Raw genomic sequence first — 22501 nt, 5'->3', positions numbered from 1 at the left:
GAAGAAACTCATCAGTGGACGCGTAGACTGTGGATCCATACATATAGTAAATGCTGCCATCATGTGGATTCCTTATGTAATTCCAGTTTTTGAAATATATTTGTTGCATTGATGCCTTCGCGTACAATCACAACTTCTCAAGACATACTTATCAATTGCAAAGTTATCCTAAAATCGAAGTATTTGGTCTCAAGCTACGCATAAATATTATTCAGTGAATGAGACGCACGATCGTCGTGTGTACAAATTGATCTAAAACTGCTTTACAAACACGTTTTGGTAACAAATAGTTCAAATATATCGGTACATTCCAAGCGCGGCCTACTTTTAATCAGTCGATAATACGTAACATCGATTTAAGTCCTTCAATGAGACAAAGCTCAAATCTACTTGTGTATTTTGTCATAGTTTAGTTTCAGAAAAGTTTTATTCACTATAGCGGGGCTAGCAGCTGACTTTTACAACGTGCACCTGAAGTAGACATATATCCAAACATGGCGGACACAGACGACCCGTAAGTAGCCGTCGCGAAAACGACCGACCGGTCTTAAACTGCCCGAAAGATGCTTTCAGATCGCAGCTAAAGCAGAGCATGAATGAACCCTCTTTTATTCTCTCTTTTTAGGGAGAAGAAAAGAAGGAGAGTAGTGGAGCTGACTGAGAAGTTAGTGATGAATTGGTAGAACTGGCGGAAGGTTTGAGGTTGTTAGACAGGAAGAAGGCTGACTTTAGCTTAGCTGGAGGTGCTAACCTATTATTGGTTATAAACAAAGTTCGTCGACAGCTAAGGCGCAGAAATTCCGAAGACCAGCCTGCTAAACTCAAGTCCATAATCGTTTTCAATATTTCTTGGCGACCACAGTCTTCACCTCATAACGTAGCTGTACAAATTAGAGGTCATTTCTACCTGCTCACTGTTGACAGGTTAGTTAGCCGCCTAGCCTAGCTCGTTTGAGCTGTCTACGTAGTTAACCCCTAAAATGCCAGAAGATCAGAATCGCTCACTTCTCACAAATATGCAGTGGTTTATTTAGGTTTCAAATTTAGCATGCTAGTCCACAGTAGACTGTCATAGCAACTAGTATCCATACATTACTCCTATATACTGTAGTTATAATTGCATGATCTGCTTTGCACTATTTGTAACACCCGAGTATTAGGTTTGTGTTGATATGCTGTTTTGCATGATATAAGTAAAGTTTTGTGTAACATCACACCACTATGATGGAGTATTAGATGAGAATGAAGTCACAACATCCTGAGAAAGAAAGCTGGGAATGTCACCAGATACACCCATACATTTCAAGAAAGAGTCCAAATGTTATGAGAATAAATTTGCACTAATTGAGAACAAAAAGTCGAATTGGTATGAGATCAAAGTTGTAATTTACTGTGAATTCAAAGAGAACAGCCGAGCCCCATCGTAATTGTTTTGCTGTCCTAATGCATTATTTTTGTTTTAAGCATTTCCTCATCTGAAAAACTGCTACCAAAGTACAATTTCAGAGCCAGAGCTTCCACATTTTTCATATTGTTACAGAGGCTGCCCTCTCGTGTTTGTTCATATACACCAATTCCTAATTTTTCCTTAAAAAATTACATAGTTTTCCAATAGTGTCCCTAATACTCCATTGTACACCACACATGCATGCCACCTAAATCCCCTCTGCATTTATAGATGCTTCTGATGATAAACACTAAATGTACTCTTTATATTCAGGATGGTGCTGGATGGAGGCTTTGAAGACGGCGTTGAGTGGGATGGTCGATGGAACCATGTCAGAAGGTTTCTGGAAAGATCGGGGCCCTTCACACATCCTGACTTTGAAGCCAGCACAGAGGTAACCTATAGTCCGAATGCAGTCATATGCAACATTTTTGGCCGTTTGATCTGTCCTATTCTATCGTATATACTGCTGAAATATACAGTAAGGCTTTTAATGGTTTCATCTCTCTGCAGTCATTACAGTTTTTATTAGAAACCAGCAGAATCTTGGTCATTGGTGCTGGTGGTCTGGGATGTGAGCTTCTCAAAGACCTGGTATGAGTCTAAGATCACTGTTCTAAATATCTATAAGGTATATTTACAAGTTACTCGGAATTTTTGTGATTATTGTCATTGTTGATTCTTGTGATCATGTTGCGGCCCAGGCTTTATCAGGCTTTCACAACATACACGTTGTTGATATGGACACCATTGATGTATCCAACCTGAATAGACAGTTCCTCTTCAGGTCAGTGAAGTTATGTCATGGGTTTATTGTAAATGTCTGATATGTACGTATATGTCATTTTACTTAATAAGTTGTGTGTCCCCAGACCTAAAGATGTAGGTCGACCCAAGGCGGATGTTGCAGCTGATTTTATCAACAATCGCATCCCTGGATGCTGTGTAGTCCCGTATCCTTCTGATAGCTATTTTTGGAGTTTAGATAATAGAATTAATCCCAGACATCATATGTGGAATTTTTTTTAGGCTTAAATAAAAAAGCAGCATTGTGTCCAACAAGAACTTCTCCTTAATACCTTGTGCAGCCATTTTAAGAAAATTCAGGATTTTGATGAAACATTTTACAGACGTAAGTATCCTTATAATTTTAAATTTCCAATACTCTTCAAATTTGGTTGGAATCTCTCTATTAGACATGATTTTTACATGCTCATCTCCCTGTTTTTGGTGTAGAGTTCCATATAATTGTCTGTGGACTAGACTCCATTATTGCCAGGAGGTGGATGAACGGTATGCTGGTAAGTGATCCCTGTTAGAGCTTTCTTTGTGTGACACCTGTATTGAAAAATGACAGAGCTGTTGGTTGATATGCTGAACACAGTGTGTTTAACTGAAACATGTACTTTCTGTCTGTTATTTTGCAGCTGTCTTTTCTGGTGTATGAGGATGGGGTCTTAGACCAAAGTTCTGTCATCCCATTAATTGATGGGGGAACTGAAGGCTTTAAAGGGAATGCCAGAGTCATTCTTCCTGGTATGACCGCCTGTATCGACTGTACTCTGGAGCTTTACCCACCTCAGGTAAGGTGGCCTTGAAAAAAACAAATTACAAACTACAATATGTCAAATATTGCTGTTGTTTCTAAAACACGCCTGTCTATGCAGATCAACTTCCCCATGTGTACAATAGCCTCCATGCCTCGTCTGCCAGAACACTGCATTGAGTATGTCCGCATTCTGCTGTGGCCTAAAGAGTCGCCCTTTGGAGGTATAAAATCATACTGCCTTTATGTTTATTGTGTCGATTGTTGTTAAGTGTTCTCCTGTAATGATATGATATGTGACATTGTGCTCAGCACATCCTCCTGTAAAAGGTGTGGGTTTGTTTTTGGGTGTATCAGATGGCGTGTGCCTGGATGGGGATGACCCAGAGCATATCCAGTGGGTGTATCAGAGATCTCTGGAGAGGGCAGCGGAGTTCAGCATAACAGGAGTCACATACAGACTAACCCAGGGTGAGAACATGTTACACCCCTGTCACCACCAGAACACTGCTGCTATTGTTCCAGCTTCACTGGGAGATGATCCAGTACATAAAACAGCAAGCCTTTGCCATCTGATTTAAGTTGAACATTTTGTGAAATTGTAATGAAAATTTAAATGACAAGGAAAGCATTCCATTAAAAAGCAAGAATTAAAACAATCTTTTTTTCTCCCCTTCAAAAGTCCATAAATAGAGTTTCAAGGGACTGGTGGCCTTTCATTTCAGAACATTCTCTTGCATCAGCAGATTTTAATTGGTTGTTTTGAGTTCCTATCCTTTGAAGCACATATTTTCTATAATTTTCAATTCTGCAGGAGTTGTTAAGAGGATAATACCAGCTGTGGCCTCTACAAATGCTGTAATAGCTGGTGAGTAACTACTGTGAAGTAATGTGAACGATGTATGCCTTGCCATCTAAAAGTAAATCATTTCCAGAATGTCCTATGTATACCTGACACTCAAAAATGTCAAGTGTGTTTTTCTGTCTTATTTCACCCAGCTGCTTGCGCAACCGAGGTTTTCAAAATAGCAACAAGGTGAGTATGTAGACGTGTACATAAAGTGCAAATTTGAATAAACTGTACATCGTTAACTGTTTTCGTGTAATGTAATCTTTTGTATCTGCAGTGCCTACGTGCCTCTGAATAACTACATGGTCTTCAATGATGTCGATGGTCTGTACACCTACACGTTTGAGGCAGAACAAAAGGTGAGTGACCTCATCTCATCTGCCAGGTTGTGTTTTGTATAGTAATCTATTCACATTTTGTGTAACCCATGTTTACGTCCACTCCTGATGTAGGAAAACTGTTCAGCCTGCAGCCAAGTACCTCTGGATTTGCACTTCTCTCCAGCCTCCAAACTGCAGGAGGTGTTGGACTACCTGATTGAAAGTGCCTCCCTGTAGGTTTGCGCCTCTGCGAATCACTTTCTTTTCCCTGATTTTCAATTATGTGACTGTTCTACAATAACTAATGTTGTTTTCAGACAAATGAAATCACCTGCTATAACAGCAACAGTGGAAGGAAAGAACAAAACACTATATTTACAGGTAATTACAATGCAGTCTCCCGTGTGACTCTGTAAAGTTCTGTCTAACATCTGTCCTGTTATGATATGAGAGAATTGTACAGCACATTCATTTTGTATTTTCCCCCAGAGTGTTGCATCGATTGAGCAGAGGACACGACCAAATCTGTCTAAAACACTGAGAGGTGAGGTGCTTTATTTACTGAGGGTTGTTCCAGAAATATATCATATAATATGGCAAAGCAATACACTGTGAATGTACTAACTCACTTATTTTGTGAACATGTTTTCTTCAGATCTTGGTCTGACTAATGGACAAGAGTTGGCCGTAGCCGATGTCACCACACCCCAGACCATGTTGTTCAGACTCAGCTTTACATCATAGAACAAACCCAGTCACTCCTACAAGCAGCGGATGTCCCTGACTTGGTGTAGAATGTTGTGGATGGCTAACCACTGTACCACTGTACCACAGTTTACAGTTTAACCCAGTCAGAGACATGAAAAAGCTTTTATCATTGTTTTAATGTACTTGTCGACTATAGCTAATGTTTTGCACTGAAAAGCCAAACTGTAGTACACAGCTTGCCATGTTTTGGTGATGCAATTTCTACAAATGTTAAGGATTTGTCCAGTTATTTGTCAATCTGCACTAGAACCTGAATGCCCAGGATAAGCAACGGCTGCTTTATAAAAGATAATCTTTGTTCAGCTTTATATATTTATTTATTCAAACTGTTTTGTTTTAGTTGCTGTAAACACTGTAGTGTTCCTCAACAGGCACTGATAAGGATGTGAACTGGAGTAAAATGTTTTTTATTACAAAGCACTGTTTCTGTTGTTTGTACCTTGAATGTAGTTCATGAGATGGAATGATATTTACCCACTGTTGAATAGTGTAAGGATTGAAAGGCTATACTATTTATTTCCCCATTGGGCCTTTTAGTTGTATCACCTTGACCAGTGTCAGGGACCTAGAAAAAAAGTTTCAGTGTTGTAATACAGCAGGAACTTTCAAGTTTATCCAAACTTTGAGGATTAAATGAAGGCTAAATAAAATAAAAATTAACAAGATTTCCTTATAGTGATATGAAACACTGTCAATGTAGACTACATCCACTCGATGTGTGCATCAGTTGCAACACCACATGTCTGGATCAGTCAGACTAAGGACTGTACACTGAGTCACTCCATGGCTAAATACTGATTGTTATTGTTTCAGATTGAGAAATGCATCATCCCTGCTCCATCCTCTGTGAGGACCCCCTGCTCCGCTCCATTCTCTGAGAGAATCCATTGTCCCGCTCCATCCTCTGCGAGAAGCCCCCAGCCCCGCTCCATCCTCTTTGAGGAGCTCTGCTATACACACCTGCCTGGCAGTGGCTTCTGTGAGTATAGCAACATCTATCTATTGATCTGGCTCTGTTGTAAGGTCATCTTTTCTATAGCTTTCTCTTATGCAATAAACTAATTCTTCATCGTTCTTCCTTCATTCTGGTTGCCAGGTGAGATGACCATCCCTGTGCAGGACCAGAGGAAGCTGGGGTGGATTGCAAACACCATTTTTCACTCTGGTCCCAGCCCAACACACTGACACCTCTGCACGGATACTGGACACATATTCCTAAAAATGAATGTTCTAAATATGTTTATATTGTTCTTTATTCATATTTTCTGTTATTGTTATATTCATTATGTTTACACATTAAAGGTAATTCCTTTCAATTTGTTGCCTGAAATGGTTCAAAGTTTCAGTGTTTAACTGCACAAAAATGACAACAATTAATTTAACTACTAATTTACTATGTAAATATGAATGATGTTGATATGCCTGCAAGCTGCTGAAAAATGTAGGGAAAATACTAGTCTAATTATATGCAATTCTCTACTCCCCAAAACTGCTGCTAAATATATGAAGTTATATGTAAACATTGATATTCACAAGAGAATTATTTACATTGCTGAAATAATATCAATAATCTATTATATCTAAGAAAATCATGCGATTTCTAAAAAATAACCTTTCAGTATATAACGAACACCTCAATTTATGCCAAGGGTGGGAATCGAACCGAGAACCTCAGGATCAACAGCTCTCTCATATCAATGTATATAAAAATACAAAAATATGTTGTTTGTATAATTCACAATCCTTGGTGAGGGAGGGATAGGAAAAATCCCCTTCTCCTCTTTTTCCTCTCCTTTTCTCCCTTTGTCCCCCTGTCTCCCTCCTCAGCAGACTATTGTTCTCCAGCTTTGTATTTCTCGCTCCGGCAGATCAGAGGGAGTAAACCCGGATCATGACGTCATATTGCTACGTGGAAAGGGAAGTAGCAAGCTAATGCTAGCTGGGCTACAAGTTGCGACCAAAACAAACGAAGACGTCCAGGAATGACGTCGAAAAATAGACTGAAGTATTCAGACAGTTTTGCTTTGATTATGTCACGACTTTAGACGCAGTGTTGGGAATACGTGCCTTGTCTCCCAGACGACTGACTTCGTATATATTTGCGATTTTGACCACCAGTTATCTAGGTTGCGAGCTCTACCTGAGGTTGAGGACGCCTGTCCCTGTAAATGTTCGCTATGTGTATGTGCTACTTACACAGTTAGTACGTGTTTAACTCGACTAAACTGGCCATAGAGAGCTCCGAATCGAGTTCGCGCAAATAATGCGGAGACGCTTTAAATGGTTGTGCCTTCTGTGGTTGTGCTAGCTTCGTCCTTAGGTCCCGGCGACACAAATTCTGAACTTGCTTGTAGCTAGCATCCTAGCGAAGCAGTCAGTATGAGTTGGTTTAACGCATCTCACCTGTCCACCTTCGCTAAACAAGCGTTGACAACAGCTCAGAAATCAATCGACAGAGTTCTGGACATCAAAGAAGAGGAACAATGGAGCGACGGTGTTATGATGCAGTATGACGGTAAGCCATAGATGACCTAACAGCTCCTCACCTAACAATGTTGTACTGCTACGATCAAATCTAAGGTTAAATATGATTTTGTTAATTTTCTGTCAGATCTGAAAATACCTGGGAAGATTCCATTAAGTGGAGGATGGGGAATGACAGAGTGGGAACCACCTCTAGAAGAAGAGACCAACACCCCTCCACCTTCATCTGAGGCCATAACTACTCCTGTCACACGCACAGTTGTGGATGAATCTGAAAACTTTTTCAATGTCTTCCTGTCCGCTGGAGATGCTCAAAGCATTGACAAAACCCAGGTAGTGTCTGTACCTCCTTCAAAGTCCCACAGGAGGCTGCAGGAGAAGGAGAGTAAAAGCAAAGAGGCTGTGCTTAGAAGTGACTCAATAGAGTCTCACAAGTCAGGACCTGCTGATGAGCTTGAAGAGAATCATCAGGTTGCTTTGAGTGAGCTGGTTGAGCTTGAGATCTCACCTGCTCCCTCTCATCCAGACACTCTTATGACAACAGAACCTTCTGATGCAGCTCACAGCGAACATTCTTCCAATCCTGACAACGAAGTGGACATAAAGGGCTGTGCAGAAGCAAATGATGACACAACATTTTCTGTGGACCCAATAACAGAGCAGCTTCAGACTCCTTCAGAGCAGCAGGATGCCACAGATTCCAGGGAAACTCTTACTGTCACTTCTGGACCTGAAAGCTCTTTCTCAGACGCATCGCCCTCCCCACCCTCCAAGGAAGTACTTTTAGAGCCTAAAGACTCAAAGCTAGAAGACCGTCAAAATGATACCCCTTCCCCTCCAGTCAGCGCCTTTTCTTCAGGAACCTCAACCACCAGTGACATTGAAGTACTAGACCATGAGAGTGTGTTGAGTGAGAGCTCAGCCAGCTCCAGGCAAGAAACAGGGGAGAGCAAGGCTGGCCTTCACCTAATGCAGGGCTCCTTCCAGCTTCTCACTGCCTCCACCTGTGGAGATTTCCCCCGTCTGGAGGACTACCAGAAGCTCACAGAGAGCTGCGGTTCTTCCTCAGATGCATTTGAACGCATCGATTCATTCAGCGTGCAGTCTCTGGATAGCCGGAGTGTCAGTGAGGTTAACTCAGATGATGAGAACCCCGGGAGTCGGACACTTGCATCTGTCACTGCGGGCCCTACTCCCGTCGTGTCCCAAGCTGGATGTCAGGGTCAAGAAGAAGAAGAAGAAGAAGAAGAAGTAATAGAGAAGGCAGGTGCAGAGGAGGAAGATGAAGAGGGCTTCACCGAAACGATGAGGGAGCAATCCCTGGATGAGATGGAAGAGAGTGGACGGAGTGCAACGCCTGTGAATAGTGATCAACTCGAAGACTTGACAGAACATGAACAGGAATTTGCGGCTAATGTCACACTGTCTGATCCCACTGGCAACGTCGAAGAACAGCTCACTCCACCAATCACAGAGGAGATGAAAAGCGTCTCTACAGTTCAGATTTTGGAGCTTCAAAAGGTAGCTGTTTCTACCAATGGTAACAGACACGCAGAGTCTTGAATGACATGCATTGTCTTATTTGAAAATGGCCTGCATACCATTGTAATAACATTACAGGGTCATGTAAAAGGTCTGTAATATGTGTAACATGTATAATATAATCCACACAGCAGCATTCATTAGCCTCAGTAGGTACTTGGTATTTTCAGATCATCCTCAGGTATCTTCTGTTGGGCATTCACAGCATTTGACTAATAAGGAAATTTGAAGTCGTTTCTGTTTTGAATGTCAAATACGGCCTGTGTACCCTGTTGTTTCTACAGAGAGCAATGTGGGGAGTAAAACTCAAATCAAAGCAAAATTGCTCTCACAATATTATCTACGTATTCAATGGTCCATCCAAATACTTAGTCTCCCCAACACTCACCAACCAACTTGAGTAGGTGCTGCTTTGGCTGCATGGCTATGAACTGATTCTACCAAGTGCCTTGAGACACGGACTGTATTAAAATTAATACATGCCCATCGCTGCTATGAATCTGTCAGATATCTTTGTATAGTAATGTATTTTTATTCTACTACTCTACTTCCCTTATGAGTGGGTGTTAAGTGTTATTACGTATACCTTTCAAGGCATTTCTGTACATCTACTCTGGAGACAAATATTGTGGTTGTCTCGTAGGTCAATGATGAGCTGACAAGCCGCCTCGAGAAGAGAGAGTCTCAGCTACTGACAGTCAGCAAGGACAAAGCCAGGCTGGAGGAGGAGTGTGACAATCTGAGAGAGTGAGTTCATGTCCCACACACACACACGGCTCAGAGTGGCACTTGAAGTAACCTTGATAACAAAGCTCTTTTGATACAGTGTTTGTGTGAGACAAATGCTGTCAGGCCATCATCACAGATGTTTGCTCTGACTTTTTCCTAGGATTCAGCCTCTATGTACACGCACGCACGCACGCACGCACGCACGCACGCACGCAGAACATCAATTTGGGATTGGATTTCAGGTTTTCATGTCAATTCCATAAGAGAGAAGAGACTATTCAGTTATATGGACTTGTAAATTGTCAGTATGATGTAGAAATTCTGCAAAGAAATTCAAGTGGTACTTCACAAAGCCACTCTGCATGTTGAATCCTCACAATGATCTCCTTGCACAGATGTTTCAAATCTGCCTGAGCCTTGAGGCAGTGTGGATTTTGACAATGAGCTCTTTGAACCACTGAATTTTATTCATCCACCAGTGAAGTGATAAGCCTGAAGGAGGAGAGCTCCACTGTTCAGTCTCTCAAAGATGAGTTCACCCAGCGCATAGCAGAAACAGAGAGGAAGGCTCAGCTGGCCTGCAAAGAGAGGGACATCGCCAAAAAGGTAGCTTGTTCTCAGCTGTTGTGATTCGTCAATAAATTAAGAGGATACTCTCTAGTTTCTATGTTAAAGATGTCTTGCATTTATGGCTGCTACAGGAGATAAAGGGCTTGCGGGAGGAGCTGTCCACAAGGCTGAATTCCAGTGATACAATGGAGATCATCAAGGAGAAAGAGGAGCAGATCAGAGGCCTGTTGGAAGAAGGTAAATGGCTGTTCTTCACCTAATCACCCAGCTGTACTACTGCAACTATCTATTTTTTTTTAACGTTGTGTTTCTCTAAAATTAAGTGGTTTAGTTTCATGCAAATCAAATACTAGCCACACCTTGCATGCAGAGCTTCAGGTCCAGGTCATCGAGTTTGTCCACGGTGGCTGAGGAGCTGTTTTGTTTCTGTCCGACGTAGGTGAAAAGCTGTCCAAGCAACAGCTGCAGCACAGCAACATCATCAAGAAACTGCGTGTGAAGGAGAAGGAGAGCGACACAAAGATCACCAAGCAAAACAAGAAAATCCAGGAGCAGGAAGAGGAGCTCAAGCAACTGAAGCAGGTCAACATTTGCTTTGTTGAATGACACCACCGACACCACACACAGCGTTTTGGAGCTGAGTTTAATGTGGATGTTCATAAGATGTTTATCAGCATGTTACAACAGAGCTCGTTGTGGGGGGAGGGAAGCAACATATTCTTCCGGATTGGAATGCAGGGCTAGATGTACATCAATCAGTACCCTCCAGCCGGCACATAGACAGGACAGAAGATGAAGGAGCTAGTTGTGTCGCACCTCCTAATGCGTAATAAAGGGAACACACGCAGGGGGCGTAGTCCAGCAGCCATAACGCATCTAAACTCCTGTTCCAAGAGGGACACATTGAGCCCAAACTGTGCAGCCAATCAATACTTTTATTATCAAGACCAGCCTTTGCCAATTCAGTACAGTAACAATATACAAAACGTTACCATCACTTTTAGTTTCCCACAAATAATGAATGTCTAAAGGTAAATGCTTTTTTTTCCCCTTCTCGTGTTCTTGTCTTAGCATTCATTGAGTAAACAACTATATTCAGCGTAATCACTATTCTGTCTGTTGTTTTGTGAGTTTAGGTGCTGGATGGGAAGGAAGAGGTGGAAAAGCAACACAGGGAAAACATCAAGAAGCTAAATGCCGTAGTGGAGCATCAGGAGAAGGAGCTGAGCAAGGTGCAGGCAGACTCTGAGGAACTGCAGGAGAAGAACAGAAGCGTCCAGGCTGCTCTCGACAACTCTTATAAGTAAAAACATCTTTCTGTTGATATTGAATGCTCAATACCGCATCTCTTAATGTAGATTTAAAGTCACACGGTCATATTGTATATTATGTCATAGTTAATAGCCTGTAATAAGGCCATGGTTGTGATGGTCTCTTATTCTATAAATTTGCTGTCAGGGAGCTGGCAGAACTCCACAAGGTTAATGCCAGCAGGGTCAGTGAAGCCCAAGAGGCGACTCTGAGCAGGGAGACCCGGGCCAGGGAGCAGCTGAGTGTGGCCCTGGAGAAGGCCCAGGAGGAGGCCCAGATGCAACAGGAAGCTCTGGCCAACCAGGTAATGTCTTTTATGATGAAGATGCAGCTTGTACACACACTTGTACAGGCGTTTGTGCACCCTCAATATATTTGACTCAGTTGTGCAGCTGTTTGCTTAAATATTAACCTCTTGATTAATGAATAGAAGAGAATCTGTGAAATTGGATTAACTTGGACCTGTAGTCTCTCAACTTTCAGTGGCTTCACTAACAGGGCTTTGGTTGCGTAAAATAGGTTGCTAAATATAAGCAAGCATGTTGAGGTTTGATGCTGTGAACGAACCAAAGAAACAATAATCAAATACTATCAACTGTCTCATTTTATTACCTAAGCGAATGTAACAAAACTAAATATAATAAATTATAATGATAAACATGATTCTCTCTGTTCTAGCTGGATATTACCTCTTTGTTATGCTTACCCAGGTAGCTGACCTCAGGCTGGCTCTGCAGAGGGCTGAGCAGCAGCAGGCAAGGAAAGAGGATTATTTGAGGGAGGAGATCAGTGAGCTGCAACAGGTAACAGACATCGGTTAGAAGTAGTCCCACCAATCACTTAAAAAAGGGATAATTTTGAGAATTGTGATTTTGGAATTGTGATTATATGGCATATTGTTGTTGTTGATGACAGAGGCTTCAGGAGGCAGAGACCAGGAACCAGGAGCTCAGTCAGGGTGTTACGTCAGCGACAAGGCCCCTCCTGCGACAAATTGAAAACTTACAGGCCTCACTGGGTGGTCAGACAGCATCTTGGGAAAAACTGGAGAAGAACATCTCTGACAGGCTCGGTGAGAGGCAGGAGATGAACCGTTTGTGTCCCTGCATTCACAAAACCGTAAAAAGAAAAAGAATAGAGTTGCATACAAAGTGGTGAAATTGATTCTCTTCATTTTCTTTTCTTTCTCTGTCTTGTCTCCTTTTGCTTTCAACAGTGGATGCACAAACACAACTGGCTGTCGCTGTGGAGAAGGAGCGTTCAGCAACAGAAGAGCTGCTGTCAATCAAGTCACAGCTTGTCTCCCTGGAATCCCAGAATTCCCTGCTCCGCCAGGAAAAGGGCCGTCTCCTCTCGCAGGTGGATGCTGAGAAAAACAAAAGGCAGAGACTGGAGGACGAGAGCAGCAGGTAACAATTTTAAGACACCATGTTATGTGGTAGTGTAGGGTACATCCACTCCATAAACATTCACATGTGCTGAAGAAGCACAATGTGAGGGCTCCTCCAATTCTCACACAATTACAAAGTGTCAGGCATTCTCTTGGCTCTCCCTGAATCTGTGAGCTGAGCGCATCATTTTACACGACTGTCCGGCGCCACACATGTGATGTGAACTGCATGTGTGAATGCAGAGTAGCTGTTGTAATTGAATACAACGTCAAATTTTGTCCCGTCTTCCAATTGCATGTGCATTCTTCATTTTTTTCTTTCTTCAAACACAATAATTCCTTAAATAGCACAATGAAGAGAAAATATATCTCCCCCTCTTACTATCCCTCTTTTACATTTGGTTTCTAATAATACTTTCAACTGCAACAATAATAATGATATCAAAGATTTTTTTCAGACACGGCACAGAGGATGGTTAAGATTCCAAAGAAAATTGTGATATGAACTTATTTTAGCTGGAGTTTTTACACGTCCACTATGATGAAATACAAGGAAAGATCCTGGCTCGGCCTTTTCTGAATAAATTGGGTGGATGTGGGGCAGAGAAACACTCCTCTTGGGTTGGGTGACCAGATTGTAAAGGAGAATGTGGAACAAAGGCCAGGGGGAACCCCCTCAGAGAGGCGTTCATGCGTGTGAGTGTAGGCCTTTGTGGCAGGCTTTTGTATGCTGGGAAGTCCGCAATTCTGCATCGGGCCAGTGGCGCAATGGATAACGCGTCTGACTACGGATCAGAAGATTCTAGGTTCGACTCCTGGCTGGCTCGTCCACATTTTCTCTTATAGGCAGGGATGAGAAGAAACTGTGATCAGATATGATAAACAAACTAAAACTGAACTGAATAAAATTGCTGAAATGAGGTCCAACATATCAGATCAAGCACATAGACGTTTTAATCTGAGCTGCACTATAAACCTCTGGCTACATGTGCTGTGGCTCACTCCTTATTGGAAAGGCCCACTGAGGGATTTTCTCTATACTTTCACACAGGATCAGGCAAATCTGTATATGTCAAAACAGGTATCCTGTTGGGTTGGAGTCTGTCTAATGCTGGTAACTGTCTGCAGTGGTCTCATACTTGCTATCTTATCTTAATACAGAGAGCATGTTGATTTGGAAAATCTGCGAGGTGAACATACTCGTATCGTAGAAGAGGCCAAGAAAGAAAAGGTACAGTGACGCTTTTCTCTATTCCTCTGTCATTCCTGTAACTTATCAAACAGTGCCTCGGCTATTATTTACTTTAACTAAGAGGCACAGATTATTACTGACAAAACAACTATTTAAATTAAAGAATCAGTGAGTGAGAAAAGCCCTTCTTTTAAAAACAGAGTAATAGAATGTTCAGTAAGGTATGACGGTGGTTTTCCCCGGTTTGTATCTATCTGTGGCCAGCCATCTTTTAAATATTACGGTTCATAGAAGTTCTGTCGTCCTTCCATCAGCTACTGCTTACCAATCAGCTTGAGATGGAGAAGATGAAAGTGGAGCAAGAGAAGAAGAAATGCTACCTAGCACAAGAGGCCCTCAAGGAAAAGGTAATAGGTTTTAGTTTCTCACAGCAAGCACATTTTACGGTTCCTCTTTTGGGTAGTGTATGTAGCTTTTTCTTACATTTGTTTTTTCATCTCAGGAGAGGAAGGCCATGAGCCACTCTATAGGAGAGCCTCCGTCCTCTTCCACCCCCTCCCTGTCCCGCTCCAGCTCCATCAGCGGGGCGGACAATGTTGCTCTGCACACCTCTATGCTTTCCCAGGTACACAATTTGCCCGAAAGGTTAAGTTGGTTCGAACTTCTCAACAATATGAATGAATGAAAAAAAAAAAAGAAATTATAATATGATCATTATGATATTAAGTTTAACTTGATATCTCCCCAGGATGATTCCTTAGACCATACACTGGGCACTATGCAAATGTCTTTATCTTTGAGTGGGACCAACCTGTATGAGGCTGCCAGGCTGTCAGGAGGCTCTAGCATCATGGAGAACCTCCAGTCTCAGCTCAAACTCAGAGAAGGAGAGATTGCCCAGCTACAGGTAACAACTCAGACCACAAGACAGCATTAAGGCTGTAAGATCCAGTGACTGTATGTGCCAGTATTTCCCACTCCCTTCCTGTCATTTCAGCTGGAGATATCCAGTTTGGAGAGGAGTCGGTCTGTGATTGCAGAAGAGCTTGTTCGCCTCACTAATCAAAATGATGACATGGAGGACAAAGTGAAGGAGATCCCTCAGCTGAAAGTTCTGCTCAAGGTGAGATATATGTTAAAAAAAAGTAGCATAATATGTAATTAACCCTGCGACTAAACATACTAGTAATAAGCAGTGAATTATGCTTATATATCTGCCAATTATATTTACATAAGCTGTGCAAGTGGTGTGTATCAGATTTTTACGTGCGACTATGCATTTCAGGATTTGGAGCAGAGGCATAACACTATCCTGCAGATGTATGGAGAAAAGGCTGAAGAGGCCGAGGAGCTGAAATTGGACCTAGAAGATGTGAAAAACATGTTCAAAGCCCAGATTGATGAACTGCTGAAGAACCAAAAATAGACTGGCTTTACGGCTCACCCTGTTACTTCCGGGACACATTAATACAAACCAATTAATTGGCTTAGCCACACATACATTCACTGTAAGAAACAATGGGGAAGTTTTAAGTTTCATCACTGTGTCAGGATAAAATGTTTGATTTGTCTTTATTTTAGTTTTCATAATGAGAATGTACTTATCTATTTAAATAAGGAAGCTAGGAGTATGCATAGCATACAGTGCAGATCACATAATCAATATGAAGGACAGTCAGCCTGTGATCCATTTTTGGAACCTGCACACTTTAGATACAAGTTCTGATGATTGATCCTTTAACATAGTATTGTCCAGACAGTTTTAAATGTAGAAAATGATGATGTAATTATGGTTGATGGTTGTTTGTACCCCACACTTTCCTGTGAGTGGATCTCCAAGAATGGCAGAATGACGCAATCAGAAATGTTAAAGAAAAATATACAGAATATATATAAAATATTGTACAGAGACTAATGTGTTTAAGCCCTCGTTTTAGTCAATGATTGGAATCTTTCAATTTTGATTTAATATGTATAAATATGTAAATGAATAAACATTTATTTGGGCGGTGACAATAAGTCTTTTTTATTGTGTGGAATAATGCATACTTATACATTTACAATTGGAAACAGTTTAATCCTAACAAAGAAGATTTTTTTTTAAATTAACAAATACTCATAACTATGGTGGGGATAAAACCAGAGGCAATAAATGATAGTCAAGTATGATCTTTCATGTACATAGAGGGCTATATAAAGATTAAATCAAAGTGCTTAATTTTGCTGGGATCCCTCCAGAATTCCTGACGGATCTCTGGCTTCACTAACCCCATTTGGAGTCGAAACTTTTTTCTTTCATTCAGCCATTCTATGTGCCCATTTCGGTTTGCCAGGGCCAGGGGTTCTTGATACATTCCAACAAAGTAATATACGTGCATTATGTGTTCTATGCACAAATCACATTATAGTTATAATAAAACTAACAATAGCTACTACAAATGTAGTATGATAGTTATTGGTGAAACATGTCCGATACTTAACTGTACCTCCAAACTTGTAAGGAAGAGTTACACATGGCTATGAGATCTATATAAGATACTGATCAAGTTTTTTTTGTTAGTTTTCAAGTCCAGAATACATTATATGATGTAATCAATAGATACTAATATATATATAATATCGAAATGTTAAAGTGCCTTAAAAGGCAAGGAAAGTTTCTTAGTAAAGCACATTTCAAAAATGCTTTCAAACTGATTTTTAATTTTCCAAACAACTTTGTGAAAATTAAAGAGGCAAATAAAATTAATAGAGCAAAATTACATACACTTAAAACAAAATTGTGAAGAAATAAAAGATGTGAAAGGGTGCAGGGAGAAAAGGAAAAACTATTTAACAGACAGCGTTTTCTTTAGACTTTATTTTTAAGTTTTACTTCTTTAGACATATAAAAAGAACTAAAGAGTTTTCTGTAGACTTCTAACAGCGGAGAACTAACACTGCAATTCTATGAAGTGGAACTGCGCTACACAGCTCCACCCTGTGTCCGTTGTGAGATACTGCATGCCGGTATAAGGTTTCCGGTGTTATGGCGACCTGCAGCATCTAGGCTTTAGTGAAGAACGGTAGGCAGTGGATTCAGGTAAACTACTCGTCATTCAAACTCCATACTAGTTTCTTTTTGACGTAGTTTGTTTCTTAGTTTAGTTTCGGTCGCACAATTGACACCGCGGCAATGTTTTGTCGCTGCTAACATCAGAACATCTTTGTCAAGCCACAAGAAAACATATGACATACACTTCTCTCTTGTGTAGCGCATTTTAATGTAATGTTAAAGTAGTGTATAGTTTACTACTGACAGAAAAAGTTAGTAATGCGTTATCACCTCCTTCACCAGAGTCTCTACCTTTACTCCGCTATTCGCACTGCCAGCTTAGAAATGTTGAGCGGATTGAATCCATCACATTAAAGCTCAACAATGGGCGCTTAACAGTCTTCAGTAGCTAGCGGATCAGCTTTAATCGCAATCTTTCATTCGTGTCTGTGAGCTCAATGTGGATGTGGAACTAGGTGTCCTCGGGGAACATATTTAACACGTAAAAGCTTCTCCCTTAGCCTTAAACCTGGAAAACACAATGAAGCTGCGTAACGGAAAGTCACGACGAAGCGTTACAGTACAGTGTTTTCACATGGGCACAGTAGTTTCAAGAGTCCCAGACAAATGATAAATATTTAAATTTCGGTTAATTAGTATTTCACAAGATCAGTGGCTCTCAAGCTTTAGTATGTGTAAAGCAGCTCTGGGCACTATGCCAAGCTATTTGCTATGGATTTGCTTTTAATTTCTTTATTTTTATTCATTATTTTTTAATATAATGTATCATCATGTACAAACAGTTTGATGCTGAAAAAGTAACTACCTTGATAAATCATGATGCCACTAAACGCTATTTGTTTTAATGCTAAATGTACAGGCCCAAATGCACATCAACAGACTGGGACTCGACTCCTGGCCGTGGCAGTGAGAGCGCCTAATCCTACCCACTACTACACCATCTGGGACATGTATATGAATGTTTGTGTGAGGTTTACAACTGGCAGAGCAGATTTTAATGTCTTTTGTGCTGTTTTGATGGTACTCGAGTTTTAATACATTGAGAACCACTGCCCTCAAAGTGAACTCAACAACAGCATATTTAGGAACTGATCTTATGTTTCAATTCAGTACCAACTGTTTATGTATGTTCTCAGACTGTTGTTTCACTTCTGACTGCTCAGACAATTGAAGGAAAAGAGTCAGTAATATTTCCTGCAACAGGACCTTTCCTCATGTGCTGCTCAGATCCGCCCGGAGCAAATTTCCCACACACTAGCCTGTGCCCACATGCTTGTATGCTGTGGTATTGGGCTTTAAACCAAGATCACAGCGTGCAAGTCTGACTGTGTCTCTGTTTACTTTTTTCTCAGCGTGCTGTGAAGAGGGGTCATTATCTCACATGTCTGCGTAATTCTGACTATGCTGCTGTTGGTAGCACTGGGCATAGTTGTTTCTTATGCTGTCGTCACGACGGACGAGGCCGAGGACGCCAACCGCAAACCATTAGAGTCGCCACTGAACTACAGCAGGATCTCCCTGCCGCCAAAGCATATACCCTACTTCCTCTACAACAATAAGAGAGTGGCCAAGCAATGCCGTCGGGACCCAATGTGCCCTTTTAAGGTAAGAAATCCAGTGTGTTGGTATTTCTTCCAACACCGAGCTAAATCTGTGGTATCTATCAGTGTAGAGCTACACCACTCTTTGAGTCTATTTCTTTTTTTGAAGAAATTAATAGTTTTTGTGTTTTTCTTTTATGATTGCGTGAGTACTAAATACTTAAGTTCTCGTTCCCTCAACCCCTCTCTTACTCTCTCTCATCACACTTGTTTTCACAACAGGATGCTCTGCGGGATGTAGCCTGTTGGGGCTACGAGATGAACTGTGATCCAGTGAAGCGCTTTGGTTTTCCTGTCTGTACAAAAGCTGATTCTGGATGGTACAATTCTATTTTCATTTCCCATATATCTAATCAGTAACACTATATGGCAGGCACTCAACAATCTAATGACATTTTTCCATCAATATACAACTTTCTTACTTTATTACACGATACCTACTTCAGTAAGGATTTTCTTTCTAAAGTAAAGGTGTGCCAATTCAGCTCATCAATCTGCGTCATAATGTATTATCTTAACTGTTTCATCATTAATTTAACGTTGTGCTGAAATTTGTGGTCTGTCAGGACTCGTTCGCTGGAGGCTGCCCAGGAGCTTTTCTGGAAGCAGGCTGATTTTGGCTACGTGAAGGAGCGCCTTTCTGAGATCAAAACACTCTGCAAGCCCAGCAAGCCAGTAAGTTCACTAACTTCCTTTGTTCCCAGGGGCCTGCTGATTCAAAAGGAAAAAACAACACATGCAGACTTGTTGTTAAACATAGGTATCCATTTCATTCAAATGGCATCTCAAAACAATGGGCCTGAAAATGATTTTCAGACCACAAAGTATCAAGTGTTACTCTCCAGTGCATCTTGTTTGTTTTTTTAACCATTGATGGACCTCTTACTTTTTTCTAGGGGGACTCTTTACTCAAATGTAGCAGCCACTCTCGATTCTGTAAGGCCACTAACCTTTACCTGGACTTGCGGAAGCCTCGCAGGAATCATCAGAGGTCAGTACATCTGAAAGTGATTGTGAATTGCCGAGGAAAATGCGTGTGCGCACGGACACAGCTTCTTGTGAAACTTACTGTTATGTATGCCACAGATACAATGAAGACTTCCTTCAAAATGGTGAGATTGGTGGTCACTGCCATCTGAATAAGCAGGCACTCGCTGCTGAGGGAGACCACAAGAGTCCATTACAATCTTGGTGAGGCAACACACAGACACTTACAAATACTCTTGCTCTTACTTGAGGTTCCTCTCAATTGGTGACAGTCTGAGCAAATATCACCCTTGCTGTATCCTGAGATTTTGAGGATGTGTTCTGAAGCATTTACTTGAGCTTCCACTCTATTGGTCACGGTCTGAGCACTAGTAGCGAGTATGATGCTTAATGGGTGACTAACTTGTATAAAGCGGTGCAAGATAATATCTGTAAACTCGAGTTTACAGAATGTGCCGAAAACAAATTCCCGGACCGGGAATCTAGACCGCAGCAAAGAGCGCCGACTCCTAGCCACTAGACCACTGTTTTCCAAATTCAGCTTTTTTGAGCCATGGCACATTTTTTACCTGACAAAATTTCTGAGTCACACCACCAAAACTTTTGTTGAGGGGAGGGGTGCGGTGCGTGCTTCGAAATTTGCGCTGCGATTGAACACAACACTTTTGTTGGGGGGGGCGGGGGGTGGATTGATGGATTTAATAATCAAGATGATCACCCTCTTTCCCTTTCACGGCAATGAGATTATGAGGATGTGTTCTGAAGTTCCAACATAACGTTCCACCAGACTGGTAAAGATCTGAGCACTCTTATTGAGTATAATGATGAATGGGTAACTAACTTGATAAATTATAAAGCGTAGAAAGATAATATTAGTAAAACCATGTTTATTTTTAACAAGGCGTAAAGAAATTCACTGACCTAGAATCTAACTCAGAAATTGAATCCGGGGTGCAGCAGTGAAAGCACCTATTCCTAGGCACTATCTGAATTTCTCTTCAGTCGTTCTCATGTATTCCTCTGTCGTTCTGTGAAATCATGTTTTCTGTTGCCTGTTTTGTGGACACAACCAAAGGACCCAGTGTATGTCTTGGGGAAATGTTGCAAACTCATCACGGGCTGGACGCAGGATTGCAATAATGGTCTCTGGCAAGCCTGTCTGCAACAGTAACATTGTTACTTGATTGATGACAGCCTGAGCACTAGCAGCGAGTATGATGCGGAATCAGTGACTAACTTGAATAATTATATAGAGGTGTAGAAAATGAACTCCTTCCCCGGGAATCGGACCTGGGCCTCGGTGGTGAAAGTGCCGAATCCTAAACGCTGGGCCATCAGGGACTTGCTAGGGGAGGGTTTGAGCACTTTTGACGATTGGCCGCACATTTCTTTATGACTAGTTAAGTGGACAATCACGGTTTCATTCACAGGTTTGATCAAAGATATCTCTGATGGATTACAAACAGTTCAATTTATATGTATTTCTCCTCAGTTCCTGTATCCCCCCGTCTCTCTGTGAAGTCATGTTTTCTGTTGCCTGTTTGGTGGACACGACAAAAGGTCGCAGCATACTTCTTTGGACATCTGATTTGTTCTGAAGCATTTACTTGAGCTTCCTCTTGATTGGTGAATGCCTGGGCACTAGTAGCGAGTATGAGCAAATATCACCCTTACTCTTAGAGACTAACTTGAACAATTATACAGCAGTGCAGGCCATAAAGAATTCCCTGACCGGGAATCGGACCCGGGCCGCGGCGGTGAGAGCGCCAAATCCTAACCACTAGACCATCAGGGACTTGTTGGGGGAGTTTTTAGCACTTTTGACAATAGACCGCACATGTCTTTATGACTAGTTATGTAGACAATTAGGGTTTCATCCACAGGTCTGATCAAACATGTCTGTGATTGATTAGAAACAATACAATTTACATCGATTGTCCTCAGTCGTTGTTCATGTATCCCCCTGTCTCTGTGAAGTCATGTTTTCCGTTGCCTGTTTGGTGGACATCACCAAAGGTCCCAGTGTACTTCTTGGGGACGTGCGGCAACTCATCACGGGCTAGACACAGAATTGGAGTAATGGTTTGTGGCAGCTTTTCTTCAGCAGTAACATTGTGTTCTGTGCAAGAATGACAAGGCCTGTGCACTAGTAGCGAGTATGATGCTATGCAGACAATCACGGTTTTATTCACAGGTTTGATTAAAGATGTCTTTTTCCATCGCCTGTTTCGTAGATGTGACCAAAGGTCACAGCTTTCTTCTCGGGGAAGTCTGCACCTGATTTGTTCCGAAGCATTTACTTGAGCTTCCTTTTGATTGGTGAAGGCCTGGGCACTAGTAGCGAGTATGAGCAAATATCACCCTTACTCTTAGAGACTAACTTGAACAATTATACAGCAGTGCAGGCCATAAAGAATTCCCTGACCGGGAATCGGACCCGGGCCGCGGCGGTGAGAGCGCCGAATCCTAACCACTAGACCATCAGGGACTTGTTGGGGGAGATTTTAGCACTTTTGACAATAGACCGCACATGTCTTTATGACTAGTTATGTAGACAATAAGGGTTTCATCCACAGGTCTGATCAAACATGTCTGTGATTGATTAGAAACAATACAATTTGCATCGATTGTCCTCAGTCGTTGTTCATGTATCCCCCTGTCTCTGTGAAGTCATGTTTTCCGTTGCCTGTTTGGTGGACATCACCAAAGGTC

General features: G+C 41.6%; 3 protein-coding genes and 3 non-coding genes across 9 annotated transcripts in view; 4 read left to right on the top strand and 2 right to left on the bottom strand.

Annotated features, from left to right (window-relative positions):
- Positions 1-457: 457 nt before the first annotated feature.
- On the top strand, positions 458-5348 carry uba3 (ubiquitin-like modifier activating enzyme 3). Of its 4 annotated transcripts, XM_076156886.1 has the most exons (18): positions 494-514; positions 626-664; positions 1721-1841; positions 1961-2041; positions 2152-2234; positions 2320-2400; positions 2536-2579; positions 2684-2748; positions 2875-3030; positions 3115-3217; positions 3351-3464; positions 3808-3861; positions 3993-4029; positions 4121-4202; positions 4296-4396; positions 4481-4544; positions 4653-4707; positions 4819-5348. In XM_076156886.1, the coding sequence occupies exons 1-18, from the start codon at positions 495-497 to the stop codon at positions 4905-4907; spliced, it is 1389 nt and encodes a 462-aa protein (XP_076013001.1). In that variant the 5' UTR covers position 494; the 3' UTR covers positions 4908-5348. The 4 variants fall into 4 exon arrangements, with proteins under 4 accessions (XP_076013002.1, XP_076013001.1, XP_076013000.1 ...); XM_076156887.1 differs by lacking the exon at positions 626-664 and having other exon boundaries at positions 458-514; XM_076156885.1 differs by lacking the exon at positions 494-514 and having other exon boundaries at positions 582-664.
- A 1484-nt stretch (positions 5349-6832) lies between these two features.
- Positions 6833-16158, top strand: tmf1 (TATA element modulatory factor 1). The gene is made up of 17 exons (XM_076156651.1): positions 6833-7446; positions 7543-8936; positions 9601-9704; positions 10166-10292; positions 10388-10493; positions 10696-10838; positions 11393-11559; positions 11715-11871; positions 12278-12370; positions 12483-12639; positions 12784-12976; positions 14119-14188; positions 14464-14556; positions 14652-14774; positions 14898-15056; positions 15147-15272; positions 15435-16158. Exons 1-17 carry the CDS (start codon positions 7311-7313, stop codon positions 15573-15575), a joined length of 3489 nt encoding a protein of 1162 aa, XP_076012766.1. The 5' UTR covers positions 6833-7310; the 3' UTR covers positions 15576-16158.
- On the top strand, positions 13712-13784 carry trnar-acg (transfer RNA arginine (anticodon ACG)). The gene has a single exon. It is a non-coding gene; the product is annotated as a tRNA-Arg (tRNA).
- Positions 16159-17167: 1009 nt separating the features above from the next.
- The window catches only part of eogt (EGF domain-specific O-linked N-acetylglucosamine (GlcNAc) transferase), a 40236-nt gene continuing 34902 nt past the window's right edge, over positions 17168-22501 (top strand). Inside the window, exons 1-7 of the mRNA XM_076156390.1 lie at positions 17168-17228; positions 18061-18167; positions 18554-18806; positions 19025-19122; positions 19369-19477; positions 19699-19793; positions 19889-19993. Of these exons, the coding sequence (XP_076012505.1) occupies positions 18603-18806; positions 19025-19122; positions 19369-19477; positions 19699-19793; positions 19889-19993 (611 nt within the window). The 5' untranslated portion in view covers positions 17168-17228; positions 18061-18167; positions 18554-18602. The remainder of the gene's footprint in view (positions 17229-18060; positions 18168-18553; positions 18807-19024; positions 19123-19368; positions 19478-19698; positions 19794-19888; positions 19994-22501) is intronic.
- Positions 21513-21584, bottom strand: trnae-cuc (transfer RNA glutamic acid (anticodon CUC)). Its single transcript has one exon. It is a non-coding gene; the product is annotated as a tRNA-Glu (tRNA).
- Positions 22206-22277, bottom strand: trnae-cuc (transfer RNA glutamic acid (anticodon CUC)). Its single transcript has one exon. It is a non-coding gene; the product is annotated as a tRNA-Glu (tRNA).

This window comes from Genypterus blacodes, unplaced genomic scaffold (assembly GCF_046128005.1).
Source record: "Genypterus blacodes isolate CSIRO-AG114 ecotype Tasmania unplaced genomic scaffold, CSIRO-AGI_Gbla_v1 ptg000070l_1, whole genome shotgun sequence".
NCBI classification, from domain to species: domain Eukaryota; kingdom Metazoa; phylum Chordata; class Actinopteri; order Ophidiiformes; family Ophidiidae; genus Genypterus; species Genypterus blacodes.
Note: the sequence above shows the minus strand (reverse complement) of the source record. Positions and strands in the feature narration are given on the sequence as shown.

Coding starts and splice junctions, on each gene's coding strand:
- uba3 (XM_076156885.1), top strand. CDS start 597: ATGAACCCTCTTTTATTCTCTCTTTTTAGGGAGAAGAAAAGAAGGAGA. Junction 2,580..2,683: donor TGATGAAACATTTTACAGAC/GTAAGTATCCTT, acceptor TTTTTGGTGTAG/AGTTCCATATAATTGTCTGT. Junction 3,218..3,350: donor TAAAGAGTCGCCCTTTGGAG/GTATAAAATCAT, acceptor TGGGTGTATCAG/ATGGCGTGTGCCTGGATGGG.
- tmf1 (XM_076156651.1), top strand. CDS start 7,311: ATGAGTTGGTTTAACGCATCTCACCTGTCCACCTTCGCTAAACAAGCG. Junction 8,937..9,600: donor AGATTTTGGAGCTTCAAAAG/GTAGCTGTTTCT, acceptor GTTGTCTCGTAG/GTCAATGATGAGCTGACAAG. Junction 14,775..14,897: donor ACACCTCTATGCTTTCCCAG/GTACACAATTTG, acceptor ATATCTCCCCAG/GATGATTCCTTAGACCATAC.